At 38.7% G+C, this 19,646-nt stretch overlaps 1 protein-coding gene across 2 annotated transcripts in view; it reads right to left on the bottom strand.

The window, feature by feature from the left end:
* Positions 1-9,204: 9,204 nt before the first annotated feature.
* The window catches only part of PTCHD4 (patched domain containing 4), an 80,295-nt gene continuing 69,853 nt past the window's right edge, over positions 9,205-19,646 (bottom strand). For both annotated transcript variants that reach the window (XM_041421481.1, XM_041421470.1), the window contains exon 3: positions 9,205-10,838. In XM_041421481.1, coding sequence (XP_041277415.1) covers positions 9,205-10,838 — 1,634 coding nt within the window. The remainder of the gene's footprint in view (positions 10,839-19,646) is intronic.

Below are 19,646 nucleotides of genomic sequence, written 5' to 3' on the forward strand. Positions count from 1 at the left end.
GTTTAAGAACTGGTTATCCCAGACTATTCCCCAGTTCTGGCAGCTGCTGCCAGACTCATGCAAGGGCCCTCATCCTAAAGGATCCATCTGAGCTCAAGGAATTGCAGTGCCTGTTTCTCTCCTTTGACTGTAGCCAGGGAGGGGACACCTCTAATATCTGATTTTCGCACGTTCCTTTCCACCTGGTCACATCCTTCCACAAAGCACTGTCTACAGGCATCCCAGGGGAGGAGTTACTTCATGGTTTTCATTGCACACTTAAATGCTTATGGAGCCTGTGTACCTACCAAGTTTATGTTTTCAGGCAAAGTTTTCCAAAAAGCTTTGCTCTTGGAAGAGACAGAGATTAGTTACACTGAACCTTTTTAAGGGTTTTGAGGAAATGTTTGGCTTAAGAAATTCTGTTTCCTTTTCAGATTAGAATATCAGTTTTCCCCAGTCCTCAAAGATTGATGTGCATATCTTTATATGCATCCTGATGGCTCCACTGAAGCCAATGGGATTATTCACCATGTTTATGGCTTGGCAGCTGCATTTGTTTTTGCACAAGTGGGGACTTGATTTCTCTTCTCAGAGTATATAAGTATTCCTTACCAGATGCAGCCCCAGGACATGGGATTCTCCACTTCTGTCCTATTTATGTCACCATCCATATTTAATTTAATTAAAAAGCAATAGATGATGCCATGACAAATTTTACACTAGGCACAAAGCCAGACTTTTTTTTTTCTTCCATTTTTCTTTTGCTTTTTATGGGGGGCATAATTATCGTTTTATTGGCAAAGCTGAATTTAACTTAATTGAGCAATCCCTGTCTTATTCATAATAAAGACATATCCAGCACTTCTCTAGTGTGTCACTTGAAATAAACAATGAATTACATTAAATGAAAAGTTTCATTTTTTCTTTTAGAAATGAGCTTTAACATCACAAGATACTGTATTCTCATTCTGAATCAAATATCTTGCTATTTTTTTTTCCAGAAAAAGTGCTCAGCGAGGCTTTGTTCTTGCCTGAGTGTTGTATGACTGTAACAAATCACTAAAATGTCCCTGAGATGTCTTACATCAGGGAAATTGAAACCCTGAAAAATATATGTGCTTGGCACGGTTTTTCTACATATTGTGAAATTGCCTCTATAATTGTAGAATTTAGTATGTTATGAGAAAAAACGCCTTTTCTTTTAAGGCCTCTATTTCTGCAAAGCTCTTATTTAACTTGAAGCACAGAGATAAGTGCATCCTTATCTAGCTCAGTATTTAAACACATGTTTAAATTTAAAGATGTCCCAGTCCATGAGATTTTAGAATTTGATTAAACTAAATCATTTACTTGAGTATTTTGCCAGATGAAGATCTTCAGATGTAAAATACCACTATGAACATAGGCTGCATTGCTGTCTAAAGTTATAACTTTGAGAATAAATCAAGCCACATCAGGATTGCTCTGTAGCCCTGAAGGAGGCTGATGTGGTCTCTCAGTGCCCACACTGTAAAACAGTCCTGTAGTCTAAAAATTGGGTGACTGTAACTAAATTGTCTGGTGGGAATTGTCCCTGGGCCATGCCAGCACCCAGACTGTGCCAGGGCTGCTGAGGAGAGAGGTGGTTTTCTGGAGCAAAGCTGTGCCAGAGACTTCTCTAGATATTTAATGGCTTTGAAGTTTGAATTCCAATACCTGTTTCATTACAAAACCTGGTGTTAAGAAGTTGCACCCTGAGTTCTGTGCTTCAACTTTATCATACCTGGGACTTAGGACAGGCTCCATGATGCTGTTCAGGAGCAGTGTGGCTCTCTGAGGTAGTGAGTAAAGAACAAATTCTTGTTCAGGGCATGATGCTGTCCCTGTTTAAGCTTTCACAGGTGGATGAGCTCTCTGAAATTCTCACACAGGTACAATAATAGCAAGGCTGACTCCTTGACCACTCTTTCCACCTATTGTGAATTCAGAACTGGATTTTGCAATGATCCCTTCTTTTTCTGTAGAGGCAAAATCACACATCCTACTAATCCCACATATTTAGTATTTGGGTCTGCATGTTGGGAATGAGGACTTATGCCTGGGGAGGTACATACTAACCACTGCTGTCCAAATCCTGCAAAATCTCCCTTGACATGGAGCTGAAACCAATGTGATTTCTTCCAAGAGAATGTCTGCTTCTGGCAAACAGGATGTTTTTGTAGGTCAGGGATTATTTTCAATGTGGGAAGTGGGAAAAAAGTTCAGTCCTTATTGATGAAAGAAAATAAGATCAGAGAAGTATCAAGTCAGAATTGCAAGATGTTGCAGACTAAGATTTCTCTATTCATGGAGACTTTTACTCTATTTGATTGACATCTCTTTTCAAATTCCCATGTAAAAAATGTCTATCCATGACTAAATCTAAAATATTTTACGTCCTATTCTCAAATGGTTTATGGAAAGAAAAGCGATGCTTCTTGTCCTTTGCGGAGCAGCTCAGTGCAAAATCCAACACACAGATGGGAAACTGAGAAACAGTCTCAGAGGAGAGGGCTGCCACTCTGCCTTACCCTGGGATATTTCCCCTCTCCAGCAAAGCTGGGCTTATCTGTTCATGATTTTGCTGTGTGAGCAGGGTAGACTGTGACGTGCTGATATTGCCCACGTGGTAAAGGAGATGATTATCAATCCATGTAGGGAATACTGCCTGGAGTATGCAGCAGGCTGATGCAGAGGGGTTGGAACTAAACAGGACACTGTTGAAGTACCAATCATTTTTCTGTAGTTAAGGCTGCATCAGCATTTCCATTGGAATACTTGTTTCCAGTGGTTTGTACAATTAATGTGCTGGAAAATGTGCCCTGGACAGAAATTTGATGAAAAAATTGTTCCATGCAGGGGCAATGATTTCTTCTGGAGGTCATGAAGAAATATCCACTTATTTTTCTTGCTGAGACAGAAAAGCAGAGAAAAACTAGCCATTCCTATGATAAAAGTGTGCTGAAAAATGAATGCCTAAAGTAAAGGAATAAAAGTAGAAGTTTATGAGATAAAAATCTCATAAAAATGGAAATTTAGGCTTAATTTTTTTCCAAGTTTTCTTACAGACACTTTTCTGTCTGAAGAAAGTATTTTGCTATTTGGGATTTGTTATAAATTAGTTAGGTCTGTACCACAGGCTGTACTTTGAAGCATAGAAACATCTTCTATTTATTTCAACAGAGTTATGCTCTCAGAATTTTCAAATATAAATACAGAAATTTTGAAGGGGTTGAGAGCACTCAGAGAAGAATAAAGTGTGAAATAAGTTGAGCTGCAAAAAGAAGATAGCCTCAGGGAGAAGGAAAAAGAAACCCTGTTTTAATGAGGAAGCAAGAAAAAAAGAGAATAGTTTTGTGGACATACTGGTATGTCAGAGAGGAAACAAACAGAGCTAGGAAAGATGAACTACTTCACATTTACTTGTTTTCAGCAGGGTTTCAATTGCCAGTGTGGGCAAGAAAGCCTGATCCTTGTGTTTGGCCTGAATATCCATAACCCACCTCAAATTTGTGGATAATGATGTTTTTTGTGGCTATGGGTAGGATGAGCATCCAAGTTTCACATTGGATCCTTTGCTTTTAAACTATGAAAGGGGTAGAAAGAGATGAAGAAATGATTGAGGGAAAAAAAAAAAAAAAAACAAAACAAAAAACCACCAAAGACTACATTTGGGAAAAGCCTCAAAGTCTCTAGGATTAAAAATAAAAGCTTCCAGAAAATTCTTTTACCTGACTGCCATATCAGAGGAAGGATTTACAACCACTCCAGTGTTGGGCAGGTGAGGTGTTGTGTGGGGCTCTGTAGTGAGAAGTGGGAATCTCTCAAAGAACATCTCTAAAAAATGCCCTTAAAGTCTTCTTGGTCAGAGATGAACCAGCTTGTGTCAGCCTGTGAGCTGCTGTGGTCACAAATTCCAAGTTACTCCTGGGGAAGTTTTGAATTCCTGCACTCAGCATGGGGTTGGTACCAGGGGTTGATGGTACTGCTGCTCTTGAGGAGGCAGAGAGAGCAAGTGGGGCATGAAATAACCTGTACTTGCATCTTTCAGCTCTCACCCACACACAGTCCTGCCAGGCAAGGAAGCAGTTCTCAATCTCCTCCCCAAGGGTTCGTGAAAACAAACATGGAATCCCTTCCTTGTTTCCATGGAAAACAGGCCATGGGGAGGCCTGTGCTGAGGTGGAGCAACCAGTACTAACCTGGTGTGTGACATTGTTTATGCAAGACTACAGTGAGAACAATCATTTTAGGTAATGGATGAGGTGCTTTCCATATCCAGTTTCCTTTCCTGTTCAAATGCCTTTTGCCTGTGTAAGAAGTTATGAAAGAAGAATCAAAGATTTATCTGTCTATAATAATTTGGTTGCACTCCAAACAATGTTTCACTTGGTTTCCACTTCACCTTAATTTTCTCAGATATCCTGAGTATCACTGTTTAAAGCCTATTGGAAGAGACACTGCCTCTTTGTGAAGAATCCAATTTCCCCAACACTACAACACCTCTCTTGCTCACTGACTGCCTAACTTTGCTTCCTTACAGTGTTTCCTAGGAGATCAAATGGGAGCTTGAAGTACTCAAAAACCTAGTGTTGCAATGAAAAATAACTTATTAAAGTTTATAATTACTGAAAAATTAATCAGAGACTTAGCATGGTACTTGCATAAAGACAATAAGCCAAGCTCTTGTCATAGTGAAATATGGAATAACTACGTTGAAATAAATCTTAATTATGCTAGAGTTGCTACTCAGTGTGACTTAATTAGGAGTAGAGCAGTGAAAGCCTTTGGGGAAAAAAAGAAAGCTGATTACACAACCACTTAACTGCATATTCTTCCTTCCCCCCTGGTTCTTTTCCTTCCCATCAGAGAAAATTTCAAAACTAGAGTTGTTCGAGGAACTTGAACAGACATTAATTGTGGCAGGTTACATTCTAAATAGGAATTGTTTGAAGTAAAAAGTTAAGAGTGATAACCCTGAAGATAATCTCTTTAAATTATGCATGCAAGGTGTCATGCATCCATATCTACCTTGACCTTAAAGAGTGCTTTGCTTTGTTAGACAATAAATTTATGAAACATAGAATTGTTTAAGTTGGAAGGGACCTTAAAGACCATCTAGCTCCAAATACCTGCCATGGGCAGCACACTTTGCACTGCTCCAAGCCCAACTTGGCCTGGGACACAACCAGGGAAGGGGCAGCCACAGCTTCTCTGGGCAACCTGTGCCATGGCCTCCCTACCCTCACAGTAATGAATTTCTTCCTAAAATCTAATTTAAACCTACCTCAAGTACTGGACTACAAAGGTGAAGACTTAACTCTAATTAAAAAGAGAAAAAAAAAAAGAAAAAAAGAAAAAAAAAAGAGACTGAAGTTAAAATAGCCCACAGAACAAAGAGTAAGGAAATAGATCTTCACTGCAGCATGCAACTATGGCTATAGAATATAGACAGATATATTGTTCAACAAGCACACCAACAATGTAAGAGGCTCATTTGTCATGGTGTCACTTCTTACCAGATAGAAGACATGCAAAGTCAAATATATCATGGCAATAAATCTGTTGACTTCAACAGAGTTATCTCAACAACGAATTCAAAGCAATATACTTTAAGGGAATGAAACCTAACCAAGCAGGAGATGCACACAGAGTTCTTGGAAGATTATCTAGACCATATATAAAATCAGACATTAAAGGAATATGCACAGCATTGCAGGGGATTTATGGTAACTGGGAAAAGAGGTGTGTAATGAAGATCCAGTATGCAGCATGTTATCAGAGTGTCAAATTGCTTGGCATGAGCTATGTGCTTTTTTCACAGGTGCTATGCAGCTCCAGTTAAGCTGAAAATGTGCTGTAGAAAAAGGTATAATATACTGAAAAAAATTGCAAGAAAAATAAACAAAAACAAGTAGAAAGAATAAAAAAAAAAAAAAAGGACTCTGAATCCCAAAATTATTCCAATTTTCCTTGTTCCACAGACATGAATGTATTTGCAGAAGTAAAGGCTGCACTGGTCCCTTTTTGGTGGATGTGGAAATTGTTTGAAAAAAATAACAAAATTACATCCATGAAAGATGTGGTTTGTTTTCTGCTTCATTCCTGCATGGACAGAGAAATAAAAACCTTCTAGTCCCAGTGTGTGATCTATATATTTTGTACCTGTTATGGTAGGTGTTAAGTGCTACTGCACATGCATGACACTGAGAGAAGTTGGTTTGACACCTCATCAAATTCTTGCTCGTTTTTGTGAGCCCACCTTTAATATTGATATTTTCTGATGTCTTGGCTTACTGTACTCTACTATGGGAATTCCAGGTTTTTAAACAATTTGTTGTGCATAAAACTTCATAAGCAAAACATAAAATTTGGGCTGAGTTATTCCTGGGATTTATCCCTAAAATTTAAGCTTAGGAGGCATAATATTTTTTCTCTCTCTACTTATTTTGTCATTTTAAGTGGGGTTAATCTTCCCAAGCCTGGATGAGTCTGCTGATTGCTGAACGTCCTTGATCACTGATGGACAGAAATCTGCATTTTAAAAAATATGATTAATTTACTTGTAATATACAACTGTAGAATGGATCAGAAGTGCCTCTTTATGGCCATAAAGGAAGTTCAGACATAAATATTTACATTGGTAATATCTGAAGTTAGATGAGATGAATCCTATCTTTGATGGCTTTGGAAAGTGCTATTCCCTCAACTCAATGCATGACAGACATCCCTGGGATATGTCTGGGCAGTACAAGAGAAGACCAGGAATTTCCCAGGTGGCACCTCCAGAAGTGATAACCAAGGGTCACAGTGCTGCAACAATCCAGGTTTTGTGTGGGCAGTGGAGGAAATCTAAAAAGATTGGGAAGCTTGACATTCACAATGGACTGATCAAAATAGGATGGATGTTGCACAGTGTCATCAGGATGCAAAACAAGGTCAGTAAAAACTTTCCAACTAGAGACACATCTGACCCATAACCCAACACTAAAACATCCCCTGCTTCTAAACTTTACTGAAATATTTAGATCTCAGTTCTGTATCTGGCCCTTGAATATTTTGGCTCAAACCAGTAACCTTGATCTAGCTACCCCTGAAGTTTTGATGTAGATTCAAACTTTGGAAACTTTGCCTGTCTAGAAAGTTTCTCCCTCTCTAAGACATGTTACACTCAAAATTTTCCTCAAATAATCAAGAGCTTTGACCACTCCTAAAACACAGAGGTCATTTTTGGCAAATGATAATGGCAAAGTACAAAAAATATAGAGAAGAGGTGAAATTGCATTCCTTGGAAGAAGAAGCAGCTCATGAACATTAGAACTGGCATTCAAATGGCTTTTTTTTTTGTACTGCAGGTGATTTTTTTCTGTCTCTCCGTAACCACAAAACATTAGGAAGAGGTGAGACATGTCACATAGCAAAGAATTAACATCTTGCAGAGAGCTTTTTAGTAAGACATATGTACACTTCCTCGTCAGCAAACTCTGCAGTTTTGAGACTGAGTTATCAGCCACACATAGACATGTATACACATTTTGGAAGGCAAACAGCTTCCAGATTTTCTTTTAAAGGTATCCACAAGTAATACAAAGTAGACATAGACACTTCATATAGTGATATCTTTACATAGTGTCCTCATGGATACTATAGGTTCAGGAAGATATTGCTCATGGAGGTGATGCTGTACCGTATTCCAGAAGGTAGAAAGCAAGCCCTTTTAAAATACTGAAAGGAGAGATCAACATGGCAAGCTTCAGTGCAGAACTGGGTCGAGAGCAAACTGAAATGGCTAGATCTGTTTTCATCCCTTCCCTTGGGCTACTAAGCTGAATAGTTTACAAAGCAGAGAAAGTAATTCGTAGTCCTTTACAGTACAATTTCTAGTGCCACATAGTCACTGAGGATTTACTGCGCTCTCCTGTGAAATTTCAACTGCAATAACAAAGCTTTATGTTGCAGATGATCAACACTCAAATATTTAGGTATAATAATGACAGTAAGAAGCACATTTCACCCTCCCCTCCCCTTCCCACAGGGGACCAATCTGTCTTCTTTCAATGAGGGGTTGATCCGGCCCCATGCAAACATTTACAAGGTGGTTTTTTTTAGTATGGCAAGATTTTTATATAATGTTTTGCTTAAAGAAGGGGAATATCCCACTTCCTGCAGCATATTGCAGAGACCAGCAAACATATCCCTTCATGCCTTGGACCAAATATATGATGCTAGACTGTGCAGGTGCTCCACAGCTGACTCAGCTGCTACACGGTCACATTGTGCCTGTGAAATGCAATCCATCATTACGTTTGTAGCGCCTGCTTGATTAATATTCAGTATTTAATGTCAACACTGATAAATTAGGATTCAGAAGTGTTACACTGCAGGAACTGCAAACAGTGCTGCAGAGACGATGGCCTGGGTTAGTTTTGTGAGACCTGTTAATTCAAGGGGAAATTCATAATTACCAAAATAGGTGTATGGTATTTAGTACCAGCTGTGACCTCTTGGGATAACAGTGATATGTCACATTTAAAGGAACTACGAGTTAGATTTCCAAATGGCTATGATTATTTTTTCTCCTATCCCTTTGCCATCCATATTTGCAATAATGCTCTAATTGTGGTGTTACAGATATACAAGGTATACTGGATTTGGGAAGTACTTTGGCTTAGATAGTTTTAAACATTTACTTCCCAAGTGCATAGGTTTCATCTTAACTTACTTGCTCAAGAAAATAAAAAATTACCATGGCATTTTCAATCTCTCTTGGTCTTGTAGCCTTTTCTCATTTGAGATATTGTTTAATTCTTTTCCATGGACAATTTTTTCAAAGAAATCTGCTTTTCCTCCTAGTGTTTACTTAATGGTAACTCTTTTTTTCACCTTAGCTTTTGTCCTACATATGACATATTAAGCAATTCCCATTAGAGCTGCAGTTTGAGACTCAGGGACACTTAATGGCAAACAGACTCTTTCCTGGTGGAGAATGAGGATTCAAAGGAAACATTTGAGATTATTTCACTTTCGTTATTTTTGTTAAAAAAAGTTTGCACCTTGAGGTGTCATGAATACCCCTTCTTGATCTTCCTTTGCCTTGTCAGACCTGGCCAGCACAAGCAGCTGAGATCTTTGCTCTATTTTCCCTGCATCTCTGTGCAACGCTTTCTTAAAAAGAGAATATACTATTATATTTTTCTAAACCTTTCAGACTGCTGTAACATGATCAGGATTCTCCTGAATCTCTATGCATTCGATCTCTTCTCGTTCCTTCCTTTTGGCCCGTTTCTTTTTCTTGTGGTGCTTTTTGGAAGGTGGGAAAAAGGTTAGAAAGACGGGCAAAATAACAAAACAGTGCAGAAGTGTGCAACTGCCGGCAAGCAGCAAGCATTTGAACAGTGTGAAGGTCAAGTTTGAAGGCACAAAGAGAAGGGGGACCAACCCGATAAGAAAGGAAGAAACATTCTGCAAAATGGCTGTCCCATGCTCTTGGAGGGAGTTCTTTATACACTGAGTTCGGGTGTGCTCAGTAGCTAATACAAATGTATAAAGCAGGGGTGCACAGTGATCTATGGCAAAATTCAAAGTGTAGATAAGGCACAGTATAGAAATGCAATCCATGTCTACATTCCATAAGGTCATCAAGCCAAGGACACCCAGCTCTATTGAGGTGACACTTAGGATTAACCAGAAATTTCCCAGAGGGTGGATAACCAGGAAAAAGGTCAGTATTAACACCAGCAGGATGCCAAAACCAGAAATCAGGACAGGCATAGTTACTGATAAACCATAGTGGTCCATGAAAACAAAAGTAGGGTTGAACACAATGAACTTGATGCTCTGTATAAGAGAAAGTGGCCTCAGCTTCTCCAGCAATTCCACTGCTTCCCTCTGTGTGTTTTCACTAGTCCTGGCCACAAGGTACAGACGAGAAGCAATTATGTTGTTCTCATCTCCAGCTTTGGAGAAAATGATGTCATTTTTGAAGTGCTGGAATTCTGGCTTTTTTAAAAAGGAGCTCTGGAGTATGCTGATAAAGTCACTTTTGTTGGTTGCACTGATGTTACCCACTCGAAGGTATTGGTAATACTGTTCAATCCAGGACACGGTGTTGAACCCCTGGCTGAGTGTTTTTAGGTCTTCTTGCACAGTACCATTCCAGTACTCCAGAGGTTCATAGATGTAGAAGCCTATCACAGGGCTGTAGTTGCTGAAATACTTTTGCTGTATGAGGGCATAGGAGACGCTTGGGGACTCACTGGCAAGAAGATTGATGATGTTGGCTCCATCATTAATCTGTAAGCACCCCATAAAGGAGAAAGAGGCATAGATGAGATACAGTATCACCACAAATGGCTTGACGTAGATGTTGGTAATCCACTCATTGTAGTGCTCTCGGAGGAAATGCTGGATAAAGTGGTGCTGGTATGGGTTGGTCTCATGGTGGGAAGTGTGCTGATGGCCGTCGTTCATCATGGTCTGGAACCACACAGGTTTCCGGTCCAGGTACTCTGCCGAGGGGATTTTACAGCAGAAGATGCTGTGGTACCGGTTCTGCTCCAGCTGGCCAGCAAAAACCAGGCAGGAGCCAAAGAAAGAGAAGATGTAGAAGTAGTTCAACAGGATGGAGACACACATGTTCTGGCAGAAGACTTTTACAGCTTCGATGTTGGTGAAGGGGCTTGCCCCCATGCCAAAGGCTATGAAATACAAGGAGCTTGTCATCGTGTAGGAGACCATGACATCCGAGTAGGCATCTGCTACTCGGTCCTTGAATGGCAGATTCTCCCTGGTGCGACGCCATCCTGAAAGAAGTTCAAACACTCCTTTGGTTCCGTGACCTGAAATGAGAAAACAAAGTTTGTATTCGTGCATAAATATAGGGGGTCCAATCATCCCCCAGGTGTTTCATTCTCCAGCAGTAAAACAATTTTGTCAGCTAAATTTTGCCATGTTTTTGTCACCAGCTAAACAAATGGAAAACTCTTAAATGTCTGTCTAAAGCTAAATACTATGTACACCTGTAGGTACTTAAATTAACAGCCCTGACATTCTAAGACTCTCCATGCTCAGAAAAAAAAATGAAGACACTAATTGATTTTAATGGACATTGAATTACTTCCCAAATAGACTGCAAATACGGGAGAATGTGAAGTTTGGTTCAAGTCTGGGGTTCATTCTAAAAATTCCGTTTGTCATCCTATTTAATTTTTCAAGGTTTAAGGGATTCAACCTGAAAAACTTAAAAATACAAGTAACATTTTCTTCCAAAAGTATAAATTAAAGGGATTATTTGAGAAATGAGTGATTGTGACCAAGAATGGGACATCTTGTTTCTTTGTACATGATAAAGGAAAAATTATGCTGTGAGTACAAATAATCAGAGCAATTTGTACCATGATTCTCTGCCTACTGAATGAAATTGGAACTCTCAATGATAGCACACAGTTTGCACAGTATGAAAATGTACATGCTAGTGGTGATGATGGAGAGTAGTACACTGGGTAAGCCATTGGTCCACATTAATTGTCTAGAAAATGTATGGGTTTATTTTCTATTATTATATCTGTGTCTCTTTCTGCTATCCGGAGCTCCTCCTGGTGACAAGGAGTTCTCTTAGCTCATGTGAGAGGACATTCGGAAAAGTCAGATGTGGTCAGTATTCCATGACAGGTTCTGACTTTGTATTCCATTTCTAAGTATTTTAGGGGTATGATATTTTAATAAACTAAAATTTAATACAGACTTACTTTAATTTTACTTGTCACAGTCACAGTCTAGGAAGTCTACAGCTGTTAAATTTTGTGACAGAATGATAAAGCTGAAGCTGATCTTACTGGAAAAATTTAACAGATAAATTATGTATCATGTATACATATTCATATAATGTGTATGTTGAAAAAATATATACACACATGCACATTCTTTTTTTTTTTTTTTTTTTTTTTTTTTTACCATTAGAGAATTTCAACTTGAGGGAAAATAGAAAAGCCAACATTTAAAAAACTCATCTGAAATGGTTTGGCTTTCAAATAATAATTAAAACAATTACAACCACAAATTTGAATTTGGATTAGAAAGTGGAAAGCTCTCTTCACTTTGGATCTAGCCATGAGAAAATTCTGGCCAGTGTAAGGAGACACATTACTGAGCAGAAAAAGAAGCAGGAGTAGATTGCAGATGTTTCTGCCTCTGTTTGTGGGCCTTCACTCTCTAAAGTAGAAGAATTGCATGAAACAAAGCAAGCACAAAGCAAATTTTCTCGGATCAAATCCAGAAATATGACAACAGGAGATTTGCAAATAACCAAGTGTGTGCAATGAAAGGTCTGTTGAGTTTGTCTTTAGATTTAAATTGTTTGGTTTCATACAGCTGCTTATGTTGCCCCAAGCAGACTCCTGACAGCTGTTCTAGACAGGGAAAATTACAGCATAAACTGTCAGGTTCTGTGAATGTTACCTGCTCTACTGCAGATCAGTGTCCCCAGTGAAAGATAAACATACAGTAAGTAGTACAGAAGTCCTGCAGTTAGCAAAAATCCTGTGTGGAAATGCTGCTCTCTTATGAACCAGCATCTCAGCTCAGGAGGGATGTTGAATTCCCTGGAAAGTTTAGGGTGAGTTGTTCAAATTCTCAAGGCACAGCTGCCTTGCACACTGTCATTTTTGAGCCATCAAGCAGAAAGGATTGTCTCCTTCAGCTGAATAAATCTGCAGAATCAAGTGACTTGAATGCAATGTTTATATGACTGTAGCAAGTGTTTAAGTTTCCTGTGAGTTGTGGACCAGGCTGGCTGATCACTACTTCAAGGGCACATGTCCTGGCACGGCTTAACTTAATGGTACAGAAACCACAGAACCATTAAGGTTGGAGGTGACCTTTGAGATCATCGAGTCCAACCATGAACCCAGCACTGCCAAGCCCAGCACTACACAATGGCCCTCAGTGCCACATCTGCGCATCTTCTAGTTGCCTTCAGGGACAGTGATTCCACCACTTCCCTGGGCAGTCTGTTCCAATGCTTGACAACCCTTTCAGTGAAGAAAATTTTCCCAATATTCAACCTAAATGTCCCCTGGAGCAACTCCAGGCCATTTCCCCTGGTCCTATTTCTTATCACATGAGAGAAGAGACAAACCCCCACCTGGTTTTCTGCTCCTGTCAGGGAGCTGTGCAGAGCCAGAATATTCTCCCTGAGCATCCTTTTCTCCAGGCTGAGCCCTTTTCCCAGCTCCCTCAGCTCCTCCTCATCAGACCTGTGCTCCAGACCCTTCCCCAGCTCCACTGCACTTCTCTGGATGCACTCCAGCACTGGAATGGGTGAAGCAATGCCCTACCAGCTCTATCAGCAAGTAACAATAATATGGACATTTCTCTCCTTATTCCAAAATCTCACTTATCTGACCTCCTGCAAGTTTGTGTTCACAGTTGCTTCTTTGCCATGTTTTTATTGTTATTAATTTATAAGCGTTAACATATCACATTCTCAGTGAGGAGTACCTGGGTGCATTTAACCTTGGGGTAGCTACACAATAAATAATAGAGAGGGGCTTTATTGTCAAACATATGTGTGAAGAACTATGCAAGAGTATGCACTAGTGTGTGTGCCTAAACTTGTGATAATGTTCAAAATTAAAATGCTGTAATTAAACTCTAGGGTTTTTTTTTGTTTTGTGTTTTTTTTTTTTTTGTTTGTTTTTTTTTGTTTGTTTGTTTGGGTTTTTTTTTTTTTTTTTTTTTTTTTCCCAAATATTATCTTAAGGAAAAAAGTATTTATATTTGTAGCTTTTTTGAGTATCAAAATTGGCACTGATTTTCTTATGATTGTTATTATACAAAAGTTAAATTTCCACTTATTCCCCTATTACAAGTATCTTCAGTTCTATCACACAAACACAGGTATTGGGGAATACAGAGCAGTAATTCCCTTGCTGAAACAAAGAGGAAATCTTTGCCTGACTGGTTTGCCCATGTCATTGCTCTGATACCAAGTTTTCCAGTCAGCCTCTGTTGCTCTCCCCAGATAAGCAGGTTTATTCCCTTTTCCCAACGAGGATACAAATACATTTTTCCTGAACGTTTTCTGACAGTTCTCAAGATTCAGACAACATAGTCACTCTATAAAATTCTGTTCCTTCAGCTTCATTCTTAATGCCACAAAAACACTGACAGTGGAGTTGAGTTCACTGAGCAGTTCCAGGAAGGTTCAGGGGGTCTTTGGCTCTGGGTCAAAACTGCCAAGTTTCTCTGGTACTAACATGACATGAATGAAGTACAGCAATTTTTTATTTGCTGGACAGGCAATGGCCTATGACTACTTTAAAGGAAAGGAGACAAGAAATTTTTAGTCCATTATTTGTGAGGGTAGGAGAGCAAGAAAGGGAGGCCACAGAGAAGACAAAAATAAAGAATGCATTTTCTGCCTCAAATTTAAGAGCAAAAGATTAATTATGAGCAGGTGTTTAAAATAAGTTGGAAGAGAATAGGGATAGAAACAAAAAGAGTGAAATGAGAGATTAAAGACAACGTGGTTGAGTTAAATTCAATCAACTTGGAGAAAGGAATCAATTAAAAGTTAAGCCAAAGCAATCTCTAAACAATTAGAAATCATCTCGGGATAAATGTAGATGGGATGGTCCAAGAAGAATGGAAAGACGCAGCAAAGTATCCATCTTCAAAAAGAGGGACTGGAGCACTGTTTTGAAATGGGGCATGATATTTTACTGAACCATAGAAAGATTTGGTTTGGAAAGGACCTTTAAATTCACCTAGTTCTAGACCTCTGCTGCGGATGACATTTAAAAAAAATTGGACACAATAGGCTGAATGTCCTGGGGAATAAAACCAGCAAACAATAGCCTGTTATTCGTACATGAAAATCAAAGACAAACTTAGTGAGTTGGATTTTTTTCCCCTCATAGACTGGAACGCTGGTGAGGACTTAACAACATTCAACATAAAAAAAAAGGTATAATAAGGACAGCAATCAAGTCTTTCTCATTTCTACTTGGAGAAGAAGAAGTCATTGGTTTCATTTGGAAAAAAAATCCCCCAAAACCATTAAATTGGATATCAGAAAAAACAAAGCTTTCTTTCTTTCTTTAAGCTTCATTAAACTCTGGAACACACAATCTAAGGAGGTGATAAAGTCTTCTTCATTGCAAGACTAAAGGTTAGATTAATAAATGTTAATGTAGGTGCTGAGTACATCTTGTCTGTGCTGGGAGGCAGATTCTTTTCACATTTCTGAGGTCTCTTACTTTTGTACCATCAAACCTGTCTCTGCTTAGAATACTTAGGATTTTTTAAGCATGAAAAACCATCAGTCTTCAGTGTTTTCTTAACCAAAGCATGCCCATTCAGCATTTAGCTGTTGTTTCTGCCACAATCAGTCAGCTTCTTTGGACAGGAGTTTGATCTGCATTTATCACTGAGACCCCAGTGTGAAGCCATGAGGCTCTGCTGGAAGGACAGATGCTGGCTGCTGCCAGCTTTCTTAAAATTTCTAGGAAGGGAGATCAGGATGACTCTGCACTTTTTTTAAAATCAAGGCATAAAGAAGATTATTTGCTGCAGTGGGTGACAGCAGTCAATGTGATGATAACCTTGGTGTCTACATTATATTTCAAACAAACAAACAAAAGTCTTAGAAGTGCCATAGCACAGATTACTCAGCATATCTGCACTGAGAAATCCAAGTATTGTACTCAGTTTTCATTAACAACCACACATGTAACTTGTAATGTATACAAAGGATAAGGAGGCAGCTTTCTTTTCAATCATAGTGGTGGGCAGAAAGTAAACTTTTACATTATAATTCTTTGCTGTGATCCCATGGAAATAAACTTTACATTATTTTACCTAGAGGGAAAACACCTTTTTTTTTTTTTTTTTTTTTTTTTTTTTTTTTTTTTTCCCCTTTCTTTTCCCAGGGGATAGGCAATTAATGTCCTAGAAAAACTTGTATAGTTTTATCTAATCAATTCCCCATAACAGCAGGGGCCATGATCATTAGGAACATATTGAAGTGCAGAATCATTGAGTCTTTGAATGGTTTGGGTTGAAAAGGACATTAAATACCATTTGATTCCAACTTTATACCACAGACAGGGATGCCTTCTACTAGACTAGGTTGGGCTCTTTGGACTCTCTTATCCAGGTTTATAGATTTGAAAATACACCCCATTTTAGAAAGTTTAGGTTCACATTGTTACTTTTTTTACAGAGGAACAACTTTGCAACTCAACATACTGCAGTGTAGGATGCATTTGTTCTTCTGCTAAATCACTAATGTTAGTATCATTAATATTGGTATCCCCACTTACATTTAAAAACTGAAGCATAGAGATTAAGAAAATTAATCACAGCCACTAAGGACTCTCTGAATCTCAGGGAGGGAACAAGCAAAAGAAAAAAATTATTAAACCACTTCTTTATGAAGAGTCAGTAAATCCTTAAGGATTTTGATGTAGAAGGCAGAGAAAATGTGAAGCTTGGTCATACTTTAAGTAGCAGTAGGAAATGTGTACCTTAATCTAGATGCCATTCCATAAATGTAAATCTCAGCACAATGCATCCAGCTAACAAGTGGACCCTAACCACAACCCTGAGTAAAGTAATTCCCAGCTTGATTAAGGAGAAGGAAAAGATAGAAAATATGTTTTCAAACTAAACTAAAATGTAGGTAGGAAAAAAATGGTTTTAATTTTACATTTCTCTAGGTACTTGCAAAGTGATTGTAATTGAGTTGTTCACACAGTTGGGTTGTTGACCATTTCTTCTTAGTTTTGCCTTGCCCGTTGTCCTACTCTAGTGGTAACTGGGAGGGTCTGATGAGGCTGCTGAGGAACAAAACCACTCTCATGGTGGTTACTGGTTTACCCTTTCTCCACAATCTTCTACTAGAGGGGAAGTCAGAACTTATCCTGCCAGTAAAATGCCTGGGATGGCTCAGACTTTGGGGATAGAGGGTCTAACTGTGGCAGTGATGCACTGATGAGTAGCATTGTCCAAAGGGAGGAGTCTCCTTGAGCTACAGGAATTTTCAGTGGTATCACAGTGTTTTCATCTTCTGAATGTCACAGAGTTTACAGCAACTGCAGCAAAAAGTGAAGTTCAGTCAAGATCTGCTGAAACTCCTGCAGAAATTTTGTTTTCACTAAACCTATACTTCTTTATTTCATTTGTTACATGGCATTTGATGATATTTAAAAACATTTAAACAGAGAAATTAAATCCTTTCAAGGTCCATTCTCCTGTGAGGTCACTACACGCACAATTTCTTCTCTAATCAGATTATGTAGAAATGCTGACAGAGGGGTTTTATACCCTGCTGTGCCTTTCTGTCTTGAAAAGTATTCTGGGTAGAATTCTTTTTTTAAGTAACAGATCTCTATCATAATAAATTGACTAATTTAAAAAGCTGGGTTTTATAGAAAGAATATTTAACCAAGTGCAATGAAACCTCAGCCAGCTGAGCCCTCATCTTTAGTGACAGGGACCTCAGGGAAATCTCCAGTGCTGCACAAGAGATTTCATTATTGCTAGATTTTAGCACTTCTGATAAACACAGAAAATGCACTTAAATCCACCACAAATATCAGCAGCAAAGTCAGTTTTATATAATAGATATTTTCATTTCCTTAAAAATATTTCTGCCAGACTATGCCAACTTTGCCATATGCCTGAACACGTCAATTCTTCCAGCTTCCAAATTTTGATGTATCCCCATTAAAATATGAACCTCATTTAAAAAGTAGCAGCGCATCAGGGGGCACTCCTGTTAAATATACAGACTATTCCTTCATGTGTACTCTGAGTAATTGTATTTATTTCTGCATGAGCACTTTTGAAAGCCTTTTAAATAATTCTGAGAATTTCCAATGAGAATTTCCAATAAAAGCTTTGGTCTCCCCATGGGCATTTTGGGGGAGCCCGGCAGACAGCAACTCCATGATTGTTTGAGGCTGAGGAGCAGTGAGGAGAGAGGCAAACATTTGACTCTGTCTGCAGTTGGCTGTATAATTGCATTTCAGAAAAGATCAGTATCAGCCTAACACTGCCCCCATGAAATTCTGCCAACTTCTCAACTACAGCTGCCGCTGTGGACACCTGTACAGGAAGAAAATGGTGTAAGGATGTACCAGTCACAGCAGTTCCTCCCTTGCCTTCCAACCTCCTAAGAAACACCAAGATATAAATTAGATTAACACCAATCTGTTGGAAACACAGATTACAAGTGGTGGTTCATTCTCTTTTAGTCTCCTTTCTTATATGTTCCCTCTTCAGGTAATTCATTCCACAGACCTTGACAGCCCCCTCATTCTACCCTTTCCAATCCAACTCAAAATAAATGTCCTGGACTACGCACAGAAGCCCAAACATAAGCAAGCAACTACAGGAACTGAGCTAAATCACATGGAGATCATTTACTTACACATCACATCCCTCTGGCACATCCTTGATCTTTCATCAGTTTCTGTCTCTCATTTTGGAGGCAAACACTGTTATCCCTGTTTACACGGAGACCACCATAGTGGGACCTTGATCTTGATTCAAATTAGGAATAATTAATGCTAACAAGAATTTGGCATCTCTGATTTTGAATCTTATCCAGTTTTGGATCTTTCTTATTCAAAAGACCTTTCCAGAGCTTCTGCATAAGCATCCCTGGGTAGAAGCCCAGGATGAGCCCTGGAGATAAGCCAAAGACCTGCTAGTCCAGACACAAACATGTTTCTAAATAAACTGTAATGACACCTCTTTGTATTCAAGGTTGCAACAGTTCATTTTAAGGCAGAATTTTACAATTTTTCATGCCTAGACTCTTCTTTTTCGAAGGAAGAGAAATATTAAATAGCACCCCCCTGCACTGAAATAGAGCTGAACATGGGGAATGTTTCAATGGATGTGATTAATAATCGGGCTGCACACCTCATTAAGGGAGATTTACGTTTGAGCTAATGTACACGGCTTGCAAATTGTACATAAAATTGGAATCTTGCTTAGTTTTCTGCTGTGCTTAGCAGTGAATTAAAATGCTTTTGCTGTTTTTCATTTAAGCCTTTTAATGAACATTGTAAGCAAGAACTGCACATGTGGAAACTGCTATTTATTGATGAGAGTTTAAGTGACATATAGAAGACAAGGTAATGAATTTAGATCAAGTCTTATATGAATTTATTATACACTAATTTAGTCTAAAAGCATAGGATGAATTTGTGACACTGATCGGAACATTTTGTCACCTATATTTGATAATCCACTAACATCCAAAAGAATAAGATAACAGTGAGACTCAAGAAAAGAAAATAGTTCAATCAATTGTAGATTCTGGTATCCAGCAAAAATAATCTGTACTTGAATCATTATAGAAACAATGTTTGGTCGTTTTCTGCTTTCTGACAAAGACAGAGCAATAATAACTTCTTCAAAGAAAAATGGTTAAATATTTGAAGAAGTAAATAGATGTGAAAGAATACATGTCCAAAAAATGACCAGTGCCCTTGTAAGTTTGAGCAAATGAAGAGAGTGAAGCGCTGTTTGAAGGGAGTGGGACAAATTCCTGGAGTTTTAGCCATGAGGCAAGTGTAGAATGTTATCAGTGGTGGGACTCAATTGTGAAAGGAGGAAACTTTTACCTTTCAGTG

This window comes from Onychostruthus taczanowskii, unplaced genomic scaffold (assembly GCF_017590055.1).
Source record: "Onychostruthus taczanowskii isolate IOZ18803 unplaced genomic scaffold, ASM1759005v1 scaffold11, whole genome shotgun sequence".
Lineage (NCBI taxonomy): Eukaryota > Metazoa > Chordata > Aves > Passeriformes > Passeridae > Onychostruthus > Onychostruthus taczanowskii.